Below are 18,250 nucleotides of genomic sequence, written 5' to 3'. Positions count from 1 at the left end.
ATATTTTGCTTTTTTAGTCTGCCTCATAGTAAATTAACCATTTAAATTACATGTCTTTTCATACGTTTTCCTTCTGTTATGTTTTCTCTCAAAGATTGCTCTTTAAAAAGATTTGGTCTTTAAAAAGGGTTTGTGTCTATTAAATACCCCTTCCTTAATTCTTAAACCTTAATAAAACATTGCAGTTAAAAAGGGGTTGCAAAGTACCATAAAAGTGCACTTCATGTGGTTAAAAATTAACTGGAATTAATCCATCCAAAAATATGTTACACAAACAGAGTTATTTTTAGGGGTGTTAGAGCAAGTAAAATCCTGCTGTGTCTTTTTACAATATACAAATGTACAATCATCTTTACCCAAGTAGACATTTTAACAAATGTACTAAATATCTGACAATGCATATTTATCCGATTCTGAAATGAGTCCTTCACAAGCTTTACTTAAAAAACAAACAAAAGCGATTTGAATAGTATTACCTCTTTCAGTGAACATGGGCACCACCAATATAAATTTAAAACTAGTGATTCTTCAATCATTATAATTATTTAATTACTAAAAGAAATAAGCTAAAGCAATAAATTGGTAACCAGGGTGTTCAAGATTATAGGCTAAACTGTGATGGAGGTACTCACTGTGAGAGATGATCTTCAGATCTTGAGACACAAGTTTAAATGAAGCTGACAGTCTGCAGCACAGGTGCACACTAGATTTGTTACAACATGATTTTCCACTCTCATGTCCTCTCAACCCCTCCCACCCCAGAATTTTGAAGACTATCTATGCAGGTGTGACAATTATGAAATTGCATTTGCAAATTTGTGGGGTCCAGATTTGATTTTCCATCATCTGGCCATTTGTAAATAACTTAAAAGTGTGATTTTGAATAATCATCCACTAATAAAAGCCACAAATATAGCAGTTGAGATTATTATTTGAACTAGACTGAACATTTCTTTCTGCTTTTTAATTGCACGCTTAATTATATAGTTTTTTGGGGTTAATGAGTTTCATGTACTGTATTAAAGGCAAATGTTACATTGAGAGGACAATTAGATGTTTCTTTGTGAATGAACAGTAACTTATTAGGTCCCTGGTGACTTGTTAAATCCAAAAAAAGAAACATGGTACTTGCACAATACTTCTTCCTTGGATATTCAAACTGTAAACTATAAAACGATCAAAACTGACCGACCTAATGTGAAAAAAGCACTAATTGGGACTGCTAAGTTAAACTAGATACAAATTCAGGACAAATCCATGAAAAAACAATGAAAACAAGTAGTTTAAAATGAGCATTTTATGCTAAAGATCAAGGTTATATGTAATATAAATAATTAGTGAGTAATTAGTGTCAGCCTCAGTATGTCTGGAAATACTTAAAGAACAGAAAGACTTGTTCAATTCAGCCCATTTTGTCTTTCATCCCCGTGGACTCATTTAGCAAACAAGGACTGTCCTCTCCCCTGATACATTCACGCTAATTGTTGCTGATAACGAAGAGGTACAACAAAGATGCTTTCAAACACGGAGGGATCATGACGGGAACACATTTTTTCATTTTTTATTAAAAAACAAAAGTGTAAATCCACACTTTTCACTGATTGTGGATATTCATTTGGGCCTGAATTTTCTCTGACAGTCCCGGGTCACTGAAATGATCTGGGCGAAAAAGAGAAAGAAAGATATGCTGGCCTTAATTTAAGAGTATAATTTAACATAACAGTGCACATAATAATGATTGATATTTATTACAATTATTTATTATTATAAAAAAACTCAAATAAGAAGTATTATGCATTTAATTGCATTAGCTCAATATTTTTTTGTTGTAATATAAGTATAACAATTTTTTCTTTGCAGAACAATACATTTTTCTATGTGAAGCACTTTCTAAATGTTATCAGGAGATTATATCCTACAAAGTTATTTTCAAGAAATTATGCAAATGTGTCGGATAACAAATTATAAACTATAATAAATTATATAAAAAAAATGCATTATAAACAAATATAGGCTACCTGCTGCAAATTCACGAATATCCGTAGGCCTTTTCAGAAACACATTCCTGTTAGAGAGAGAGAGAGAGAGAGAGAGAGAGAGAGAGAGAGAGAGAGAGAGAGAGAGAGAGAGAGAGAGAGAGAGAGAGAGAGCGAGAGAGAGGTGAATATAACAAAATGTGCTGTATCATGAATCATGATCTTGATGAACATAAAGCAAAAACACTAGCGTTACCTTAAGAAGTCACTCAGTAACACTTCCACCTCTGGATGGGATCTTAAATATTTTTCATTGGCTATCCTCGTCTTGATCTGGAGTAAGACATGTTACATCACTTAGCTACACTTATTTGATTTCGAAATATTTGCTAACAGAAATTCATCATATTTCCCATACAGCTTATTTAATAAATCACATAGCAAGAGTATGACTTATGAAACTACTTCACGTATTCAGCTCCAATACAATTTGCAGACTCGACGTAAGTTAAACAACTTTCAGCAGCAGAAAATGAAATACCTTGAAGTGATGCAGCTTCTCCTGCTGCTCGGGGCTTAAAGCGCCGATATTTCTCTCCGCCATGACAGTTTCTGCTGTGTTCCCCAAGCACCTGATGTTGACGTGTGTCACGCATTCTGTTGCTAAGCAACACACTTCTACACGTTCATTCATTTTAATTCGAATCTAATTTAAATACGATTGTATTTAAAGAGTACTGAATGACACTATTATGTATTTCCCTTTTGTTTAACTTGTAGCTACTAACGTTACATAGCCCACAAACAATAATTGATTTTTTAATATTTAAACTTGATTGTTCTAATTTGGTTAAACTTGCTAATATGTCTACAGTATTTTTTTGCGAGTAAATAAAAAATACATTCATATAAACAATTAATCGAGAGACTCGATGTTTTTCAGAAGACTTCATTGGATGACACGTCGCTTTTACAACACGTCATGGAAACAAACAATACATACAACCGGCACATCCGGGAACTTAACTGTCAATTTTGTAACCGCCCCTTTTTAGGGGAAAACAAACCAGACTTCCCATAGACTTCAATACAAAATAGCGGCACAAAACAACGTTCGTACACAGCCGGCAGACGTGTATAACTTCAGAAATCACTTAGATGAAATACGTTGAGTAATTATATGTCCACCCTGCCTTCCATAGAGCGTGAACGATACATTTATAAACTTAATTTGGGCAACTTAAAAACATATCCCGTTTCATTCTACCAGCGTCAAATTGGTCTATCAACCCCACCCAGTGGCTTACCCGGACATTTACTCGTACCTCATCGAGTCACCAGGTAGCCAGTGAATGATTTTACTACGGTTTTAATAAGTAAACATCTTTAAATGTATAATATTGTGTCTTTATATTTAGAGTAGCTACTGAGTGCACGTTTCTGTCCAGCTATACAACTAGCCTGATTTAGCTTTCGATAGCATCATCCGTAATTCATGATATTTCCATAACAGCAAGATATTGATGATGATGGCAGGCAGAGATGGGCATAAATACATGGAAATGTATTTAAAATAAAATAAAAAATACAAAATACTGTGTGGAAAAAAATAATTAAATACAAATACATAATAGGGGTAGCCTACTGTGTGAAAAAAAATGTTTAAATACAAAATTACATGTTTGTAAGGGTTAGTACACGTCCTCAATCTGTTACTGTGTATGGCGCTCGCCGGATTGTTTTCCCCTAAAAGTGGGCGTGAACCTTTTCAGAGACGTTCTATGACGCTACGCCGGTTGTATGTATACAAAGTGGTGACTTGACAAAGCTAAACTTTGATGCTTAGTTGATCCAGAGACAATTTATATGAGACATGCCACTTCCTCAATCCTCAATACAACTATGGCTGTGTCCAAATTCAGGGTCTACATCCTCCTTAGGATCCTTCCTACCCGGTTGAAGCGTAGTACCCCAGAGTGCAGTCTGGACGATGGGGCGGGGCGACACTTTTAGGCGGGGCGACACGTGTCACTCCGCCCACACCCAATTTAATTGGTTTATAATACCGCAATCTTATTGGTGTAGACGATTCAGGTCTGAGCATGCGCATTCCTTTCAGTTCGATTTTATGAATGATTTGGCCGTATTAAAGAAATATTAAATGCTAACTTTAATCGTAGGCTATATGTTGTCGGTTTACCATGGTAATTTTAGTTAAGATCTATTGGCTAATGTTTTATTGTACTTAAGAAACAGAATGGATGAAGTTATTGTTTAAAAACGAACGCAGGCCTACTTCAAAGAGATGTTTTACAAACTCGATTTTACTCAAAGGATGAGAATTCACTGTAAGAATGTAAAAGCAGCTGATTTTCATTTTTAAAGCACGACCGTTTTTTGTTGTCATTTTTTTAGCGAGATGTTGTCCAATGCGTGCGTTATTTGGTAGGCTACAGTGCAAATAAAATGTTTAATGGCAAACTCACGTTTCTTTGTTAATAAAATGAGGGCCTGTTGGTTCTGTAAAATCCCTATGTTATAGTTTTAAAGATTCATGTTTTATAAGTGTCGACCGTAGGCTACAATTCGACTATCTGTTACTGTGACATCATCGGGCCATTGGGTTTTGTGCGTTGGCTACAATAGAATTAAAACCGTGTAGTGCTGAAATGTGAAAATAAATAAATATGTATTTACTAAAACAGATTTATTATATCGATCTGGGCTTGTATACTATTTGGTAGGCTAGCCTATTATTGTCTTATTTGTCACTGTGGTTTTGCTTTAAAATAAAATAAAACAAACTTTCGGATTTATCCGATGTTTTACTGAAATACAGTGAATTATCATCATTTGTGTAAAATCCCGAGTTTGTGTTTATTCACTGATCCTAATGGAAAAACGAAGAAGCATTTACGAATGATTTGAAATTCCGGAGCCCTGCATGACATGCGGAAAAATATTGTCTAGCCTATATCAGCCTAGAAATGATCTCTCCTTTGATAGCCTATATGCCAGTAATTTCATGCTGTCATGATCATTGCTCACTAAAAGTGGCACTGACTTATCTGCTGGGTAAATTAATAAATATAAGAGTAGGCTATCTAAATTTCAAACAGTAATTTATCAGCAACATATTTCGTGATATTGCCTAGCCCTAAAACTGCTCAATATTAGCCTAAAGCTTACAATATGATTTTTTGTAAAGCTGCTTTGAGACGATGTGAATTGAGCGCTATACGAATACATTTTGACAGTAACTTCATCTAACTTGACCCGTAAATTCAGCAAAATATTATCCAATTGATCATTAGGCTACTGAAATCGGAAATCCCCATGGTTATCATCACTTAATATTTCTGTAGTATGGCCAAACAGCGTCGAAGTCGTAGATCATTCATAAACTCCTACCAGACCATAGACAGTATATAAACTGGACACAGCGACCCCATAGGTTTCAACGGAGAGAAGTTGAAGCACATAAGGAGCAGTCATTTCCTGATTGCCAAGCGTACTGCGCAGACTCAAACTGAGCTTGACGACGGGGATGTGACGTGAGCAGCCTGCCTGACAGTTGTAAGTTTTCTAGCAGCTGTGCCTGACGAAATCTGAACCATTCCCTTCCGAATCTTGCAGAGATGGAAAGCGTGAGTAGGATCTGTCCATGAGCTAGGAGCAGGAGCAACGTCATGACTCTCTATGGGCTTCTCCTTTGACTTTATCGGACTTTATGCCTCCGCGTCCCCCAAATTGCCCGCGAGCTTCTCTTCCTGTCTCTACGGTAATTTCCAGAGAGTCGCGTGGTTTTGACGCAATCGTTAGCCTACTTTTACAAAAACTGCTTCTACGGGGCCATAACGTAAGATACAAGGTAATGGAGCCTTTTATACATTGTCGTGTTTCTTTAGAAATAAATAATGGACAAATGGAGTCTTTAAACGCCTCAGATGTAAAGTTATTCGCTGTCAAAGTGACGCCAAAATGAATGGAAGTCAATGGGATGCTAACAGCAGGTGAAGGCTTGTTAGCCAATGGCGGCTCCCGGGGGTACCTTCAAACTAATACGAAACGCTTACCCACTGTACCAGACTCGTACATAAAGGAATGCGCATGCTCATGCCTCAAACGGCTACGCCAATTAGATTGCTGTATTATAAACCAATAAAATCGGGTGTGGGCGGAGCGACACGTGTCGCCCCGCCTAAAAGTGTCGCCCCGCCCCATCGTCCAGACTGCACTCTGGGGTTACTCGTTGAAGGAGGAGGGGTCCTCCGACGACCGCAAAGCCCGGAAGTCGGTGTTTGTGAATTTGGACAGCCTACCCTTCTTTCACATATTTTCAGAGGAGAAAGGCCGCGAAATTTAAAAATACTACTGTTACTGTGTCACGAAATGTAGTTTTAAGAGTTTTTCAGTCGACAATGTAGTTGTGTAAAGCTCAAATCTGTGGTTTATTTATAAAGAGAGCGCCATTTTAAAAATGTTTTCTGACGGTTTCGGAGTTGTGAGATCCAGGGATCACCGGGCGCTCAGCGCTCATGTACCCCGCCGAGAACAGCTTTGCCTCGGCTAGAGCTTCTAGACGTTCGCCGCTGTCAGTCTAGTGAGAATAATTCGTCTTGTGTTTATCTAACAGGCGATCTTTGGTTTCATAAATCTATAATTTGTTCCTTGGCAGATTGTTGTGGCTGAGGGCAAAGTGAAGTTTCATAACTTTATATATTTAGGCTTATTTAACTTTAACGGTGTAGCCTGCTGTATGTTTGACTGAATCGTTTACTTTATTTCTTGACTTGTAGCTTCTTATACCTTTTAAAAACCGAAATTTAACAAAAAGAGACAGGGTTGCGTCATTTTATTTTATATAGCCTATGTAATAATATGTTAAAATGTATAAATTTACATTATTTATTATTGTTATTATAATAATATACCACTTGCGATTATCAATCTATTATAGTTATGCTGTTAAATTATTTTACTATTCATAGTAACTAACTATTTAACTTATTATTTTTATTTTCTATTCTGTAATTGATATTTCATATTCTATTGCTATTATTATAGTATTATAAATAAACTATATGCTATTATCAATATATTATTATTATATTAGTACTTATGATATTATATAATTATACTTTTCATTACTATTTTATTTGCTGTATGTTTGTTTATTTTATTGACTAAACTATTTACTATTAGCCTACCTCTCACTTTATCTTATATTTACTATTTGCATTGCACTGTAGTTGTACCATATCATATGTATTACCATAAAGGATCCCACAATAAGAAAACTTTATTTAATTTAATGTGAAAATTAAATTATATCTCAGTATGGGGGTGTTCACAATTCTTATTCAAGAATGAAAAGTTAAATACATGACAAGCCTGAGCTTTGGCCATTCCTTAAAAAAAAAAAAAAAAAAAATTAAACCACTGAAAAAAAATATTTTTTTGAAAAGCCAGTTTTTAAAAAACTTAAAGGTCCCGTTCTATGCCCCTTTTCACAAGATGTAAAATAAGTCTCTGATGTCCCCAGAGTGTGTATGTGAAGTTTGAGCTCAAAATACCCAACAGATCATTTTTTACAGCATGTTTAAATTGACATTTTTTGGGGCTCAGAAAAACGAGCCGTTTCAGTGTGTCCCCTTTAAATGCAAATGAGGTGCTGCTGGACGACACAGGGGGCGGAGCTTCATGAGCTCGTGCTCAGTCTGTCAGGAAAAATTCATCTCACGGAATGATAATAATATCAGAAACTCTCAGTAACGGCGTTCATTTCGAGTCGGACAATAATGCCTACAGAGTCAGATTGCTGTATAGAGATGGAACAGGTATGGTTTAGTAGTTTAATTACAGTTATTATAACGTATTTGTCATCTGCTTGTAGGCTATGTATCCATTATTTATTAATAGCCTACAAGTCTGCTGTTTCGGACCAGGTCTGAATGATGATCAAACATGTACTGATGAGTTTAATAAAGTTTATTGTACATCACACAAAAGATGAAGCGTCAGTTTTACTTCAGAAAATCACCGTAAGAGCTGAGTAAACACAGTAGGCTAAGTTATAAGAAGTGCGCAAGTAGCCAGTAGAGTGGAGGGAGCATTCCTGTGGGCGGAGGTTAGTCAAGAAACGGTTCTGGTGATGTCACTAATGCAGGATGTAGAGGGGTGTAGTCCAATCGAGCCGTTTTTTGTAGTCAACTTCTGTTAAATAAAATATCTCGCTTGGCATTGAACTTTGAGCTTTATAATTTTACAGATATTATTTATGCTCTAACAGCAACATTACACACTAACTAAAGTTTGAAACATGGAATCGCATGCAACGGGACCTTTAAATCGAAAAGCATACTCCTCTCCCACTCCACTACCGCTCGCTTCGTCCGCCATTACGCTCTGCCGAAAAGAATTATGGGATAGGTAGGACGGGAAAGGATCCACCACACCCATCCTTCCAATTCGGGGAAAAGGAGGACGTATTTGTGGGCCGCATTTGAAGGATCCTACGAATTTGGACAGCCTTCGTCGCGGCGCTGTGACGTAACATCCTTCAAATGAGTACTCCGAAGGATGTAGACCCTGAATTTGGACACAGCCTATATAAGGAAAACCCGTAACGGCAAAGATGGCGGTTGTATGCACATGTCCCGCCCCTCCCGCTGGAAAGCCAATCATCTGCTTTTAACAGTCAGCAGCTGACCAGTAAGGAGCGAATGTACAGTGACGTGACATAACTGCCATATTCAACCTGTGCTTTCGCGCTGTGGCTGCCGCTGAGCCAAAGACGGACGCGCTCAGCGCTTGTCATAGGCTCTATCACAACTGTTCAGTGTTTTAACCACATAATGTTTATTTTAGGTTTCAGACATTTAAATACATATAATTGCTTAAGTGCTTGGCACAACACCGGCATTCTGGATAGAGACGTAAATGAAGTTTGGTGTCCTGAACGTGAACCCTTGCGCATGCGTAGTAAAGGTATAACCTGTGGGGGAAAAGGCATTTTAAACCTTATTTTGGGGCAAAGTCATCAAACTTTTTCAGCGATTTTCATCATATTTTACTGCTGTTTCTATACATGCAGTTTTTATGTCCCAGTGACCAGTGAAAGTGCAGTTCTGACTCTCTGCCCATTCATTTAGATAGGAGCCTGGTCTTGTTAGTCCGAAATAGCTGCCCGGAGGCGTTGCCAAGATGGCGGCCGAGTGGCACGACTTGCCTAAAAGGACTTTGGTTGATCTCTTAAGCTCACCAACTGAGACAGATATAATGCCATTGCCCACTGGTAAGTGATATTTTATTAGTTTATACATGCTATATTATTTAGCTAGTCTTTTGTAACCTTTTCTAAATATGTCTCTTGTTCATGTAACGTTAGGCCAGGTCGTTTAGTTATGGCTAAATGTACATTCATTCTAACGGCGGATTTGTCATATTTTTTTTTGTTTTGCACATACTGAGTCGTGTTATAGTGTTATTGTCAATTCAAAGAAATGTTCTTGAATCTTGAAAGCACTTCTTGTTTTCAGACACACACTTATACAAATCCAAGCGTTGACAGTCTTGACGTGACAGATTCAGAGACTTGAGTAAGAACCATTAGCCAAGTTTAATGAGAAGCACCTGGCTGCAGCCTGCAGATTTGGGCAGGGGTGCACCTGGGGCGGGGCTGCGCGTGCAGCCCCGCCCACAATGCTTCTCATTGGTTAGTGGCAAGTGATGACGTCGATCGAGGCAGGTCCGCATCTGGGGCGGGGCTGCACGTCTCTTCCCGCCAACATCTCTTCTCATTGGTTAGTGGCGTGAAGTCATGACGTGATTCTAACATGTTTTCATTTCCGAAGTTCATCGCTGCATGGTGAGTACATTACAGGCAAGCTACTCTTTTTTTGTTTTAATTTTATTTAGGCTACATTTTATTTGACCATTTTTAATTCTGAAGTGGCGTTTAGTGTGATATTAACTGGTGTAAAAATGAGATTGTATAGTGCTAACTTTACTCATCATATCACACAAATAACTAGGACAGCGTAGGTGTGTGTGTGTGTGTGTGTGTGTGTGTGTGTGTGTGTGCGCGCGCGTTTGCGTGGAGTCTGTGGTTCTCTTACGAGAGTCCTCTCGTACTGCGTTTTATCAAAACGCTACGGGAAAAGTCTCTTTTCACGAAACACTGAAGCAAAAATTATCCTTTAATTTTCATATAATTATGTAAAACGCGTTGCGGCAGCAGCAGACAGCTATGGCGAGACGGCTTGCTCGCTCATTGGCTGCTCTGCGGCAACTGCTTAAGCCTATCGAGCGAGGCCTGAGATGACATCAGGCCAATGAGGGCGCTTCGCGCCCTCCTCGCCACTTCCCGCCAAAACGGGCGTGGCTTACCTCTATAAAAGGAGCTCGAGAAGGCTGACTCACTTGATTTTAATCTCTTCAGCGAAGCGCACGCATCGCTGGATCACGGAAGCAGCGTCGTTGAAGCAAGCACATCAGCGGGACGAGCCCTCGAAGCCGCTGGCTAACGCCGCCTTCTACAGCCGTACCTGCTGCGCTTTCCGACGCCTATATCCTTTTCATACTATTGCTTTTCTGTGTGTGTGTGTGTGTTCTCTGCAACACTTACCCCTAAAAGAGCTGCGTCTTTTTAAAGATGCCTTCCTGCGGCTCGTGCCGAGCCCCACTCACCGAGGGAGACAAGCACGACATCTGTGTTTCCTGCCTGGGTGAGGACCATGCAGCGCTCGCGCTCGCTGACGGCGGATGCCCTCACTGCGAGCTTTTGCCGATGGTGACTCTGAGGACTCGCCTGGCATCCTTTTCCAAGCCTGCATTCACCGCCGCGATGCCGCGCCGTAAGAAGCGCCGCTCGCAGCGGGTCCCGGAACCCGTTCCAGCCCGACCAAGCTCGCCGGTTCGCCCGCCAGCTTCACCGGCCTCTCTCGAATCACTTCCTGATGCCCAGCGCCCGCAGTCTGCCGCCGCTTCATCAGAGGAAGTCGGTTCAGAGGCCGCGTCGGGGGAGAAGGATTCCTGCTCTCTGCTAGCTTCAGGCAGCGAGGATTGGGCGAGCTTTGAGGATCTCGCGCCTCCTGCCCGCAAGCCCTAAACGAGAGCCAACATCGAGACGGAGCTCATGCGAGTACTCGCGCTGGCCGCGGCGAGCCTCGGCCTCGAGTGGTCTGCACCGGAGCCCCCCTCTCGAACCCGGCTGGATGGTAGCTTCCTCCCTGGTGAGCGCACTTCTCCGGAATCTAAGCCCGCTCCTTTTCTTCCTGAGTTACATGAAGAAGTTGCAAAGGCTTGGAACGTGCCCTATTCTGCGCGGACGCGCTCATCTGTGTCACCCGCATTTTCCTCTCTGGATAATGCCGGAGACCGAGGCTACCTCTCTCTTCCGCCGGTGGAACAGGCGATAGCGACCCACCTTTGCCCGCCCTCTGCTGGACGGCGGACTAAACCGGTGTTGCCTTCTAAAGCCTGCCGCATGACGTCGACGCTGCTCGCGCGAATCTTCTCCGCCGCTGGGCAGGCCGCGTCATCGCTACACACCATGGCTACGCTGCAGATTTACCAGGGTGATCTCCTCCGTAAACTGGACGAGATGGGACCTGACGCTATCTGCATCGCGGATTTAAGGAGCGCTTCAGATCTCACGCTCCGAGCTACTAAAGCCGCCGCACAAGCCATGGGACGGTGTATGGCTTCCGCCACTGTCGCTGAGAGGCACTTATGGCTGACGCTCACGGAGATGGCCGATTCCGAGCGCACTGCGTTTCTCGATGCCCCGCTGTCTTCCACCGGCCTTTTTGGTTCTTCTCTCTCCGAGTTCGTGGAGAGATTTACCGAGGCCCAGAAAGCGTCTCAAGCCTTCAAGCACTTCCTGCCGAAGCGCTCCGGTTCTGCAGCGGTTCGTGACAAACGGACTCCGCGGAGCTCTCAGCCTCAGCCCCCGCCTTCGGCCGCCTCTTCACAGCAGCCACAGCAGCGCAGCTCGAGGCCCCGCTCTCGGTCCAGCGCCCGGCGCCCCTCTTCGCGCGGGCCGCGATCGAGGATTGTGGTAAAGCCGGAAGTGCCGAAGAAGTCCTAGCAAGCCTAGGAAAGCGCAGGTGTGTGAGTCCCGTTGCGGCCGGCCTCTCACCCAAGCGCCCCGCTGTTTCAGTCCCAAGATTTGCGACTGTTCCAGTGTTTTCTGCAGAGAGCGAGCCCGCACTGCTGCCCGCTTGCCTGCACACAAAAGCCGTTCTCACGGCTACCCAGATAAATCTCAAAAAGAGTGTATTTTCTGGTGTCCCGGCCACGGCCGATGGTGCTATAAATGTAGTCTCGATGCCCACTCCTCAGTGCCCATCACTACACATAAGCACAGCCCTACACTTAGGGCCCGCGCACATAAAATCGACTCAGGTCGGTTGCGCTTCCAGCATAGTGAGAGTGCCCACTTCCCAGTGCCCACGAACACTATGTCTAACACATCACAGGCTCTCTGTAAAAACGAGAACTGTGAGCGCGCGCTCTGCTCAGGCAGACGCCGCGCCCAAAGCAGTAAATGTGCCCGCTCCCAGCCCACATCTACTCGCTCACATGGGTCCTATGAGACTTTCTCAGTCCTCCCTCACTCAGCTAAGCACTGTAGTAAGGTCGAGGACGAGCGTCTCGCCCGCTGTATTAAGCGTGCGCCCCACCTCAAATGCCACAGGCATAACGCCTATGTTTGTATCCCCCGAAGCGCCTCTGTCGCACGGCGATCAGAGCGCGCTCTGTATCCAGCCCCTAGCCAGCCATGCAGAAGCATGGGCAGCGCTCCCAGGGGTTTCGGACTGGGTGCTAGGCATTATAAAGAGAGGCTTCTCGCTACAGTTTTGTCGACGCCCTCCCCGCTTCACAGCGCGCGTCGAAACTACGGTTTCGTTGGAAGTAGCTCACCTACTTCGAGCCGAAATATCAAAACTGATAAGCAAAGGGGCGATAGAGCGCGTTCCCCCAGCTCTAAGCGAAGGGGGACTATACAGCAGATGCTTTCTAGTCCCCAAAAAGGACGGCGGTATCAGACCCATACTGGATCTAAGACGGCTGAACAGAGTATTAGTGAAACGCAGTTTCAAAATGCTCACAACCAGCAAAATTCTCGCGCATGTTCGCCGAGAAGACTGGTTCATGTCAATAGATCTGAAGGACGCGTATTTTCAAATACAGATAGCGTCACACCACAGGCGATACTTGAGATTCGCCTTCGGGGGTCAGACATACCAGTATACAGTCCTGCCATTCGGCTTGTCCCTAGCACCTCGTACATTTACGAAATGCATGGACGCAGCGCTCGCTCCTCTCAGACTCAGAGGCATGCGAGTGCTGAACTATTTGGATGACTGGTTGATCCTAGCTCAATCACGATCACAGCTCGTGGAGCACAGAACCATTTTACTCGATCACCTCGAGAATCTTGGTATCACAGTCAACTGGACAAAGAGTTCATTGAACCCCAGTCAAACGATTTTGTTTCTGGGCGTCGTTCTGGACTCACAGTCTATGACAGCGCGGCTGTCACTACAGCGCGTGTTGATCATTCAGCGCGCGGCGAGGTCTTTCCGCCGCGGCGCTGTCACCCCGCTCAGGAAGTTTCAAAAGATGCTGGGTCTCATGGCTTCAGCATCGTCAGTTCTCCGGCTGGGCCTGCTCCGCATGCGCCCGCTGCAGTTCTGGTTGAAAACGCGGGTACCGCGCAGAGCGTGGGCGACCGGTCGATTACGCCTCAAGGTCGATCAGAGCTGTGTTTCAGCCCTGGCGCCTTGGACGGCGGACGACTGGTACCAATCAGGTGTAAGCCTGGGGACTTCCTCGAGAGTGAGGATGGTGTCGACAGACGCATCCACCTCGGGATGGGGAGCTCTGCTCGAGGGCAGACCGTTCTTCGGCCTGTGGTCGGAACGAGAAAAGCTCCAACACATAAACTGCCTAGAAATGCTGGCAGTGCACAACGCGATGACGCGTTTTTGTCCCCACATCAAGGACGAACACGTCATAGTCCGTTCGGACAACATGGCTGTGGTGTCCTACATAAATCGCCAGGGCGGTCTGAAGTCCATATCCCTGTACAGGCTGGCGAAACGCCTCCTATTATGGGCTCAGCACAACTTACGCTCGCTGAGAGCAGTGCATGTACCTGGGCTTCAGAATGTGGGCCCAGACAGACTGTCCAGGAACAATGTTCCCCCGGGCGAATGGTCTCTACACCCACAAACAGTCCGGCTGTTGTGGGAGAGATTCGGCAGAGCGGAGGTGGACCTTTTTGCGTCCCGCGAAAACGCGCACTGCCCCGCGTTCTTTTCAAAGACCGACAGCGCGCTGTCCCGAAGGTGGCCGCGCTGCCCGTTATACGCTTTTCCCCCCGTCTCCCTCCTGCCACAGGTGCTGGAACGGGTCAGGGAAACGAAATGCCCAGTCCTGCTTGTAGCTCCGTTCTGGGAGAACCAGATATGGTTCCCAGTTCTGATGCAGTTGACAGATATCGATCCATGGCCACTGCCGTTGAGGAGAGATCTCCTCTCGCAGGCCGGGGGCTCGATTTGGCACCCACACCCGGAACTGTGGTCCCTTCATGTGTGGGTGCTCAACGGATACCCGTTGGTCTCACAGAGGGAGTCATGAATACCATCACTCAGGCTAGAGCGCCGTCGACACGGCGGCTTTATGCTTCGAAGTGGTCGGTTTTCTCCGGCTGGTGTACAGCTCGGAGCATTTCACCCCTCGAATGTGAGGTAACGGAGGTTCTCTCCTTCCTACAAGAGCTGTTGGATAAGGGCAGATCCCCTTCCACGCTCAAAGTGTATGTGGCGGCTATTTCAACGTTCTTTGGTTCAACGCTGGGTCAGTCGCTGGGAAGGAATGATTTAGTCATCCGCTTCCTCAGGGGAGCTAGGAGACTGAATCCGCCCAGACCTCCTTCAGTTCCTTTGTGGGACCTTTCTACGGTCCTGGCGGCCATGAAAGGTGCCCCTTTCGAGCCTATCCAGTCTATTAGCCTCAAACACTTGTCTTTCAAAACAGTGTTTTTGATGGCTCTCGCTTCAGTGAAGCGCATAGGCGACCTGCACGCGCTCTCTGTGAGCCCGGCGTGCTTGGAGTTTGGTCCTAATGACTCTAAAGTCATACTCAAACCTAAGCACGGCTATGTGCCGAAATCCCTCAACACGCCTTTTCGGGCTCAGGTCATTTCCCTGGCTGCCCTGCCGGCATCGAGTGAGGAAGGGGACTCGAGTTTTCTTTGCCCTGTTAGGGCTTTAAGAGCTTATATGTCCCGCTCTGCTGTCTTCAGACAGACAGAGCAGCTCTTTGTCTCGTTCAGTGGACGTTCCAAAGGAATGGCTGTTTCGAAACAAAGTCTATCCAGATGGATAGTTGACGCCATAGCGCTGGCGTATACTGCCAAGGGCATTCCATGCCCGTTGGGAGTCAGAGCGCACTCTACGAGAAGCGTTGCTTCTTCGTGGGCTTGGTCCAGCGGGATTTCCCTACAGGATATATGTACGGCGGCAGGCTGGGCCTCGCCGTCTACATTTATCAGGTTTTATAACCTAGAGGTTCCCGCCTTGCAGGCTAAGCTTTTGTCGGTGTAATCCGTTCAGCCGTCTAGTCAGACCGCTGAAACTCATGCGCTATGCGCTACCGACTATCTTGGGCAGAACTGTGTAAGACCCACATTTTCCGCAGTAGTTCAGGTTCCCTACCCTGTCTATGTGATGTTATACTTGCGTCTGTGGATATGTCTATTCTACGACGCTACAGTTTAAGGAATTAAGGCTCCCACCCTTATTCCCTGACTCTGTGTGAGTCAATCTGGTGATTATGCACTGTATGCCTGAAATAGCTTCCGGTGATCAGTGTTTTTTATCCCAGCACGCACGGCGTTTTGCAAGGGGTTCCCGTAGCGTTTTGATAAAACGCAGTACGAGAGGACTCTCGTAAGAGAACGTACTCGGTTACTAACGTAACCTCGGTTCTCTCTAGAAGATGGAACGAGTACTGCGTTCTCTGCCGTGCGTACGGTTCACTCTGGTTCGCTTCGGCAATCAAAATCAAGTGAGTCAGCCTTCTCGAGCTCCTTTTATAGAGGTAAGCCACGCCCGTTTCGGCGGGAAGTGGCGAGGAGGGCGCGAAGCGCCCTCATTGGCCTGATGTCATCTCAGGCCTCGCTCGATAGGCTTAAGCAGTTGCCGCAGAGCAGCCAATGAGCGAGCAAGCCGTCTCGCCATAGCTGTCTGCTGCTGCCGCAACGCGTTTTACATATATGAAAGTTAAAGGATAATTTTTGCTTCAGTGTTTCGTGAAAAGAGACTTTTCCCGTAGCGTTTTGATAAAACGCAGTACTCGTTCCCTCTTCTAGAGAGAACCGAGGTTACGTTAGTAACCGAGTACGTTTTGGTGGGATTAGGATATAGTGTTAAAACCATAGGTTAATACAGAGGTCCTTAAAAAGAAATACAGTGGCAAAACTGAACCAGGAGAAGAAATATAGGATTTAAGAGTTAATAGTAATAAGATATATTGGAGGATATTTTTTTCTATGAATACATTGATAAAATATATTTTGATATTATTGTTATTAATATATAAAAATATAAGGTCATGAAAATCTTCAAGCTTTTAAAACTATTTCAGACTTTTAGGATAGGTTTATCAAGCCAAATTAAAGTTTGTGTTGACAAACATTTTTAACTAGTTTGTTGTTCATAAACAAAGTAAGTCTCTTAGGTACTATACAGACAAAGCCAATAACACTCAAGCATATCTTGTCTAACATTTTCCTATAACATGTTTAAAATATAACAAATAAATTCCTTGTATGACTCTGTACTATGGTAATGCCTTTAAAATGATTCCATATTGTTTGTTCTGTATTTTATAGGTGTTGTGAACTGGAGTGCATTTAGTTCCAGGTGCCCTACTTGCTGACTCTGTGCTTGCACTGCACTGAAGTATACAAGCACTGCCCAGTGCCCACCTGGGTCTGTGGGTGATGGCCGAAGGGGAGTCCTGCGGGGACTTTATTCTGAGAAGGAGGTTGAGGGCTATTGCTTGGTTGACTGTTTTTCTTTTTTTCAGGCTGAGTAGATTGTGTGTGAGTGTACGTACGTGTGTGAGTGTAAGTACGTACATACGTGTGAGTGTACGTACGTGTGTGAGTGTACGTACGTGTGTGAGTGTTTGTGAGTGTACGTACGTGTGTGTGAGTGTACGTACGTGTGTGAGTGTACGTACGTGTGTGAGTGTGTGTGAGTTTACGTACTTGTGTGAGTGTACGTACGTGTGTGAGTGTATATGCACATATACAGATAATCACGTACATCAACCGTACACACACACACACATACACACACGTGTACGTATGGACACACACACGCGTGTACACACAGGCATATGTATACACACAGACAGACGCGTACGTACACACACACACACACACACACGTACGTACGCACACTCATGCACGTACATACGTGTGTGTGTGTGTGTGTGTGTACTTGTGAGTGTAAGTACGTGTGTGTGAGTGTACGTACGTGTGAGTGAACGTACGTGTGTGCGTGTGAGTGTATGTATGTGTGTGAGTTTACGTACATGTGTGTGTGTGTGTGTGTGTGAGTGTACATACGTGTGTGTGTATGTACGTGTGTGTGAGTGTACATGTGTGTGTGAGTGTACATGTGTGTGAGTGAGTGTACGTGTGTGAGTGTACGCGCATGTGTGTGTGTGTGCATACGTGTCTGTGTGTACGTACGTGTGTGTGTGTGTACGGTTGATGTACGTGATTATCTGTATGTGTGCATATCTCTTTTACACAATTATTTTTGTTTTGAAATAAAAGTTATCACTGGTTTGAGTTTGTTTTTTTGAGTTGGCATGCATAATATGGGATACAGACAGAGATTGACAATGTACTGTATGTAGTTAGTTTAATTTTAAACTACTTTATTGGCATAAATGTTTTATGATAACCTATTTCACAAAAATAAACAAGAACTATTACAGAGGAATGATTAAAATAAATATATAAGGTGTCATTAATGTTTACAATAATTTTGTAATTTACACAGTGAAGTGCAACAGAATGTAAAAAACTTGTAAAATACTACACAGATATTGCACAATATATAGCCTATACTCTGTAATTCCTTATACGTTTACCTTAGATCAGACATAGTTAAAACTATGGATACTCAACTACTTTTTGCTGCTTTCATTATTACTTTAGAATTGTTTTAACACTTTATCAT

The 18,250-nt window shown here is 43.8% G+C and overlaps 1 protein-coding gene across 1 annotated transcript; it reads right to left on the bottom strand.

Moving 5' to 3' along the window:
* Positions 1-1,469: 1,469 nt before the first annotated feature.
* On the bottom strand, positions 1,470-5,497 carry riiad1 (regulatory subunit of type II PKA R-subunit domain containing 1). The gene is made up of 4 exons (XM_081387987.1): positions 2,518-5,497; positions 2,233-2,309; positions 2,019-2,065; positions 1,470-1,659 (listed from the first exon to the last, which is right to left on the bottom strand). Exons 1-4 carry the CDS (start codon positions 2,668-2,670, stop codon positions 1,595-1,597), a joined length of 342 nt encoding a protein of 113 aa, XP_081244113.1. The 5' UTR covers positions 2,671-5,497; the 3' UTR covers positions 1,470-1,594.
* Between the last annotated feature and the right edge of the window lie 12,753 nt (positions 5,498-18,250).

Source organism: Scardinius erythrophthalmus (genome assembly GCF_964197995.2).
Source record: "Scardinius erythrophthalmus genome assembly, chromosome: 16".
In the NCBI taxonomy this organism is placed as follows: Eukaryota; Metazoa; Chordata; class Actinopteri; order Cypriniformes; family Leuciscidae; genus Scardinius; species Scardinius erythrophthalmus.
The sequence above is the reverse complement of the archived record's forward strand: the minus strand, read 5'-3'. Positions and strand labels throughout refer to the sequence as shown.

Excerpts from the sequence above, each read along its gene's own strand:
- riiad1 (XM_081387987.1), bottom strand. The coding sequence starts at position 2,670 with ATGAATGAACGTGTAGAAGTGTGTTGCTTAGCAACAGAATGCGTGACA. Across the intron at positions 2,066-2,232 it reads TTACTGAGTGACTTCTTAAG|GAATGTGTTTCTGAAAAGGC; the intron begins GTAACGCTAGTG and ends TCTCTCTAACAG. Across the intron at positions 1,660-2,018 it reads TATTCGTGAATTTGCAGCAG|ATCATTTCAGTGACCCGGGA; the intron begins GTAGCCTATATT and ends TTTTTCGCCCAG.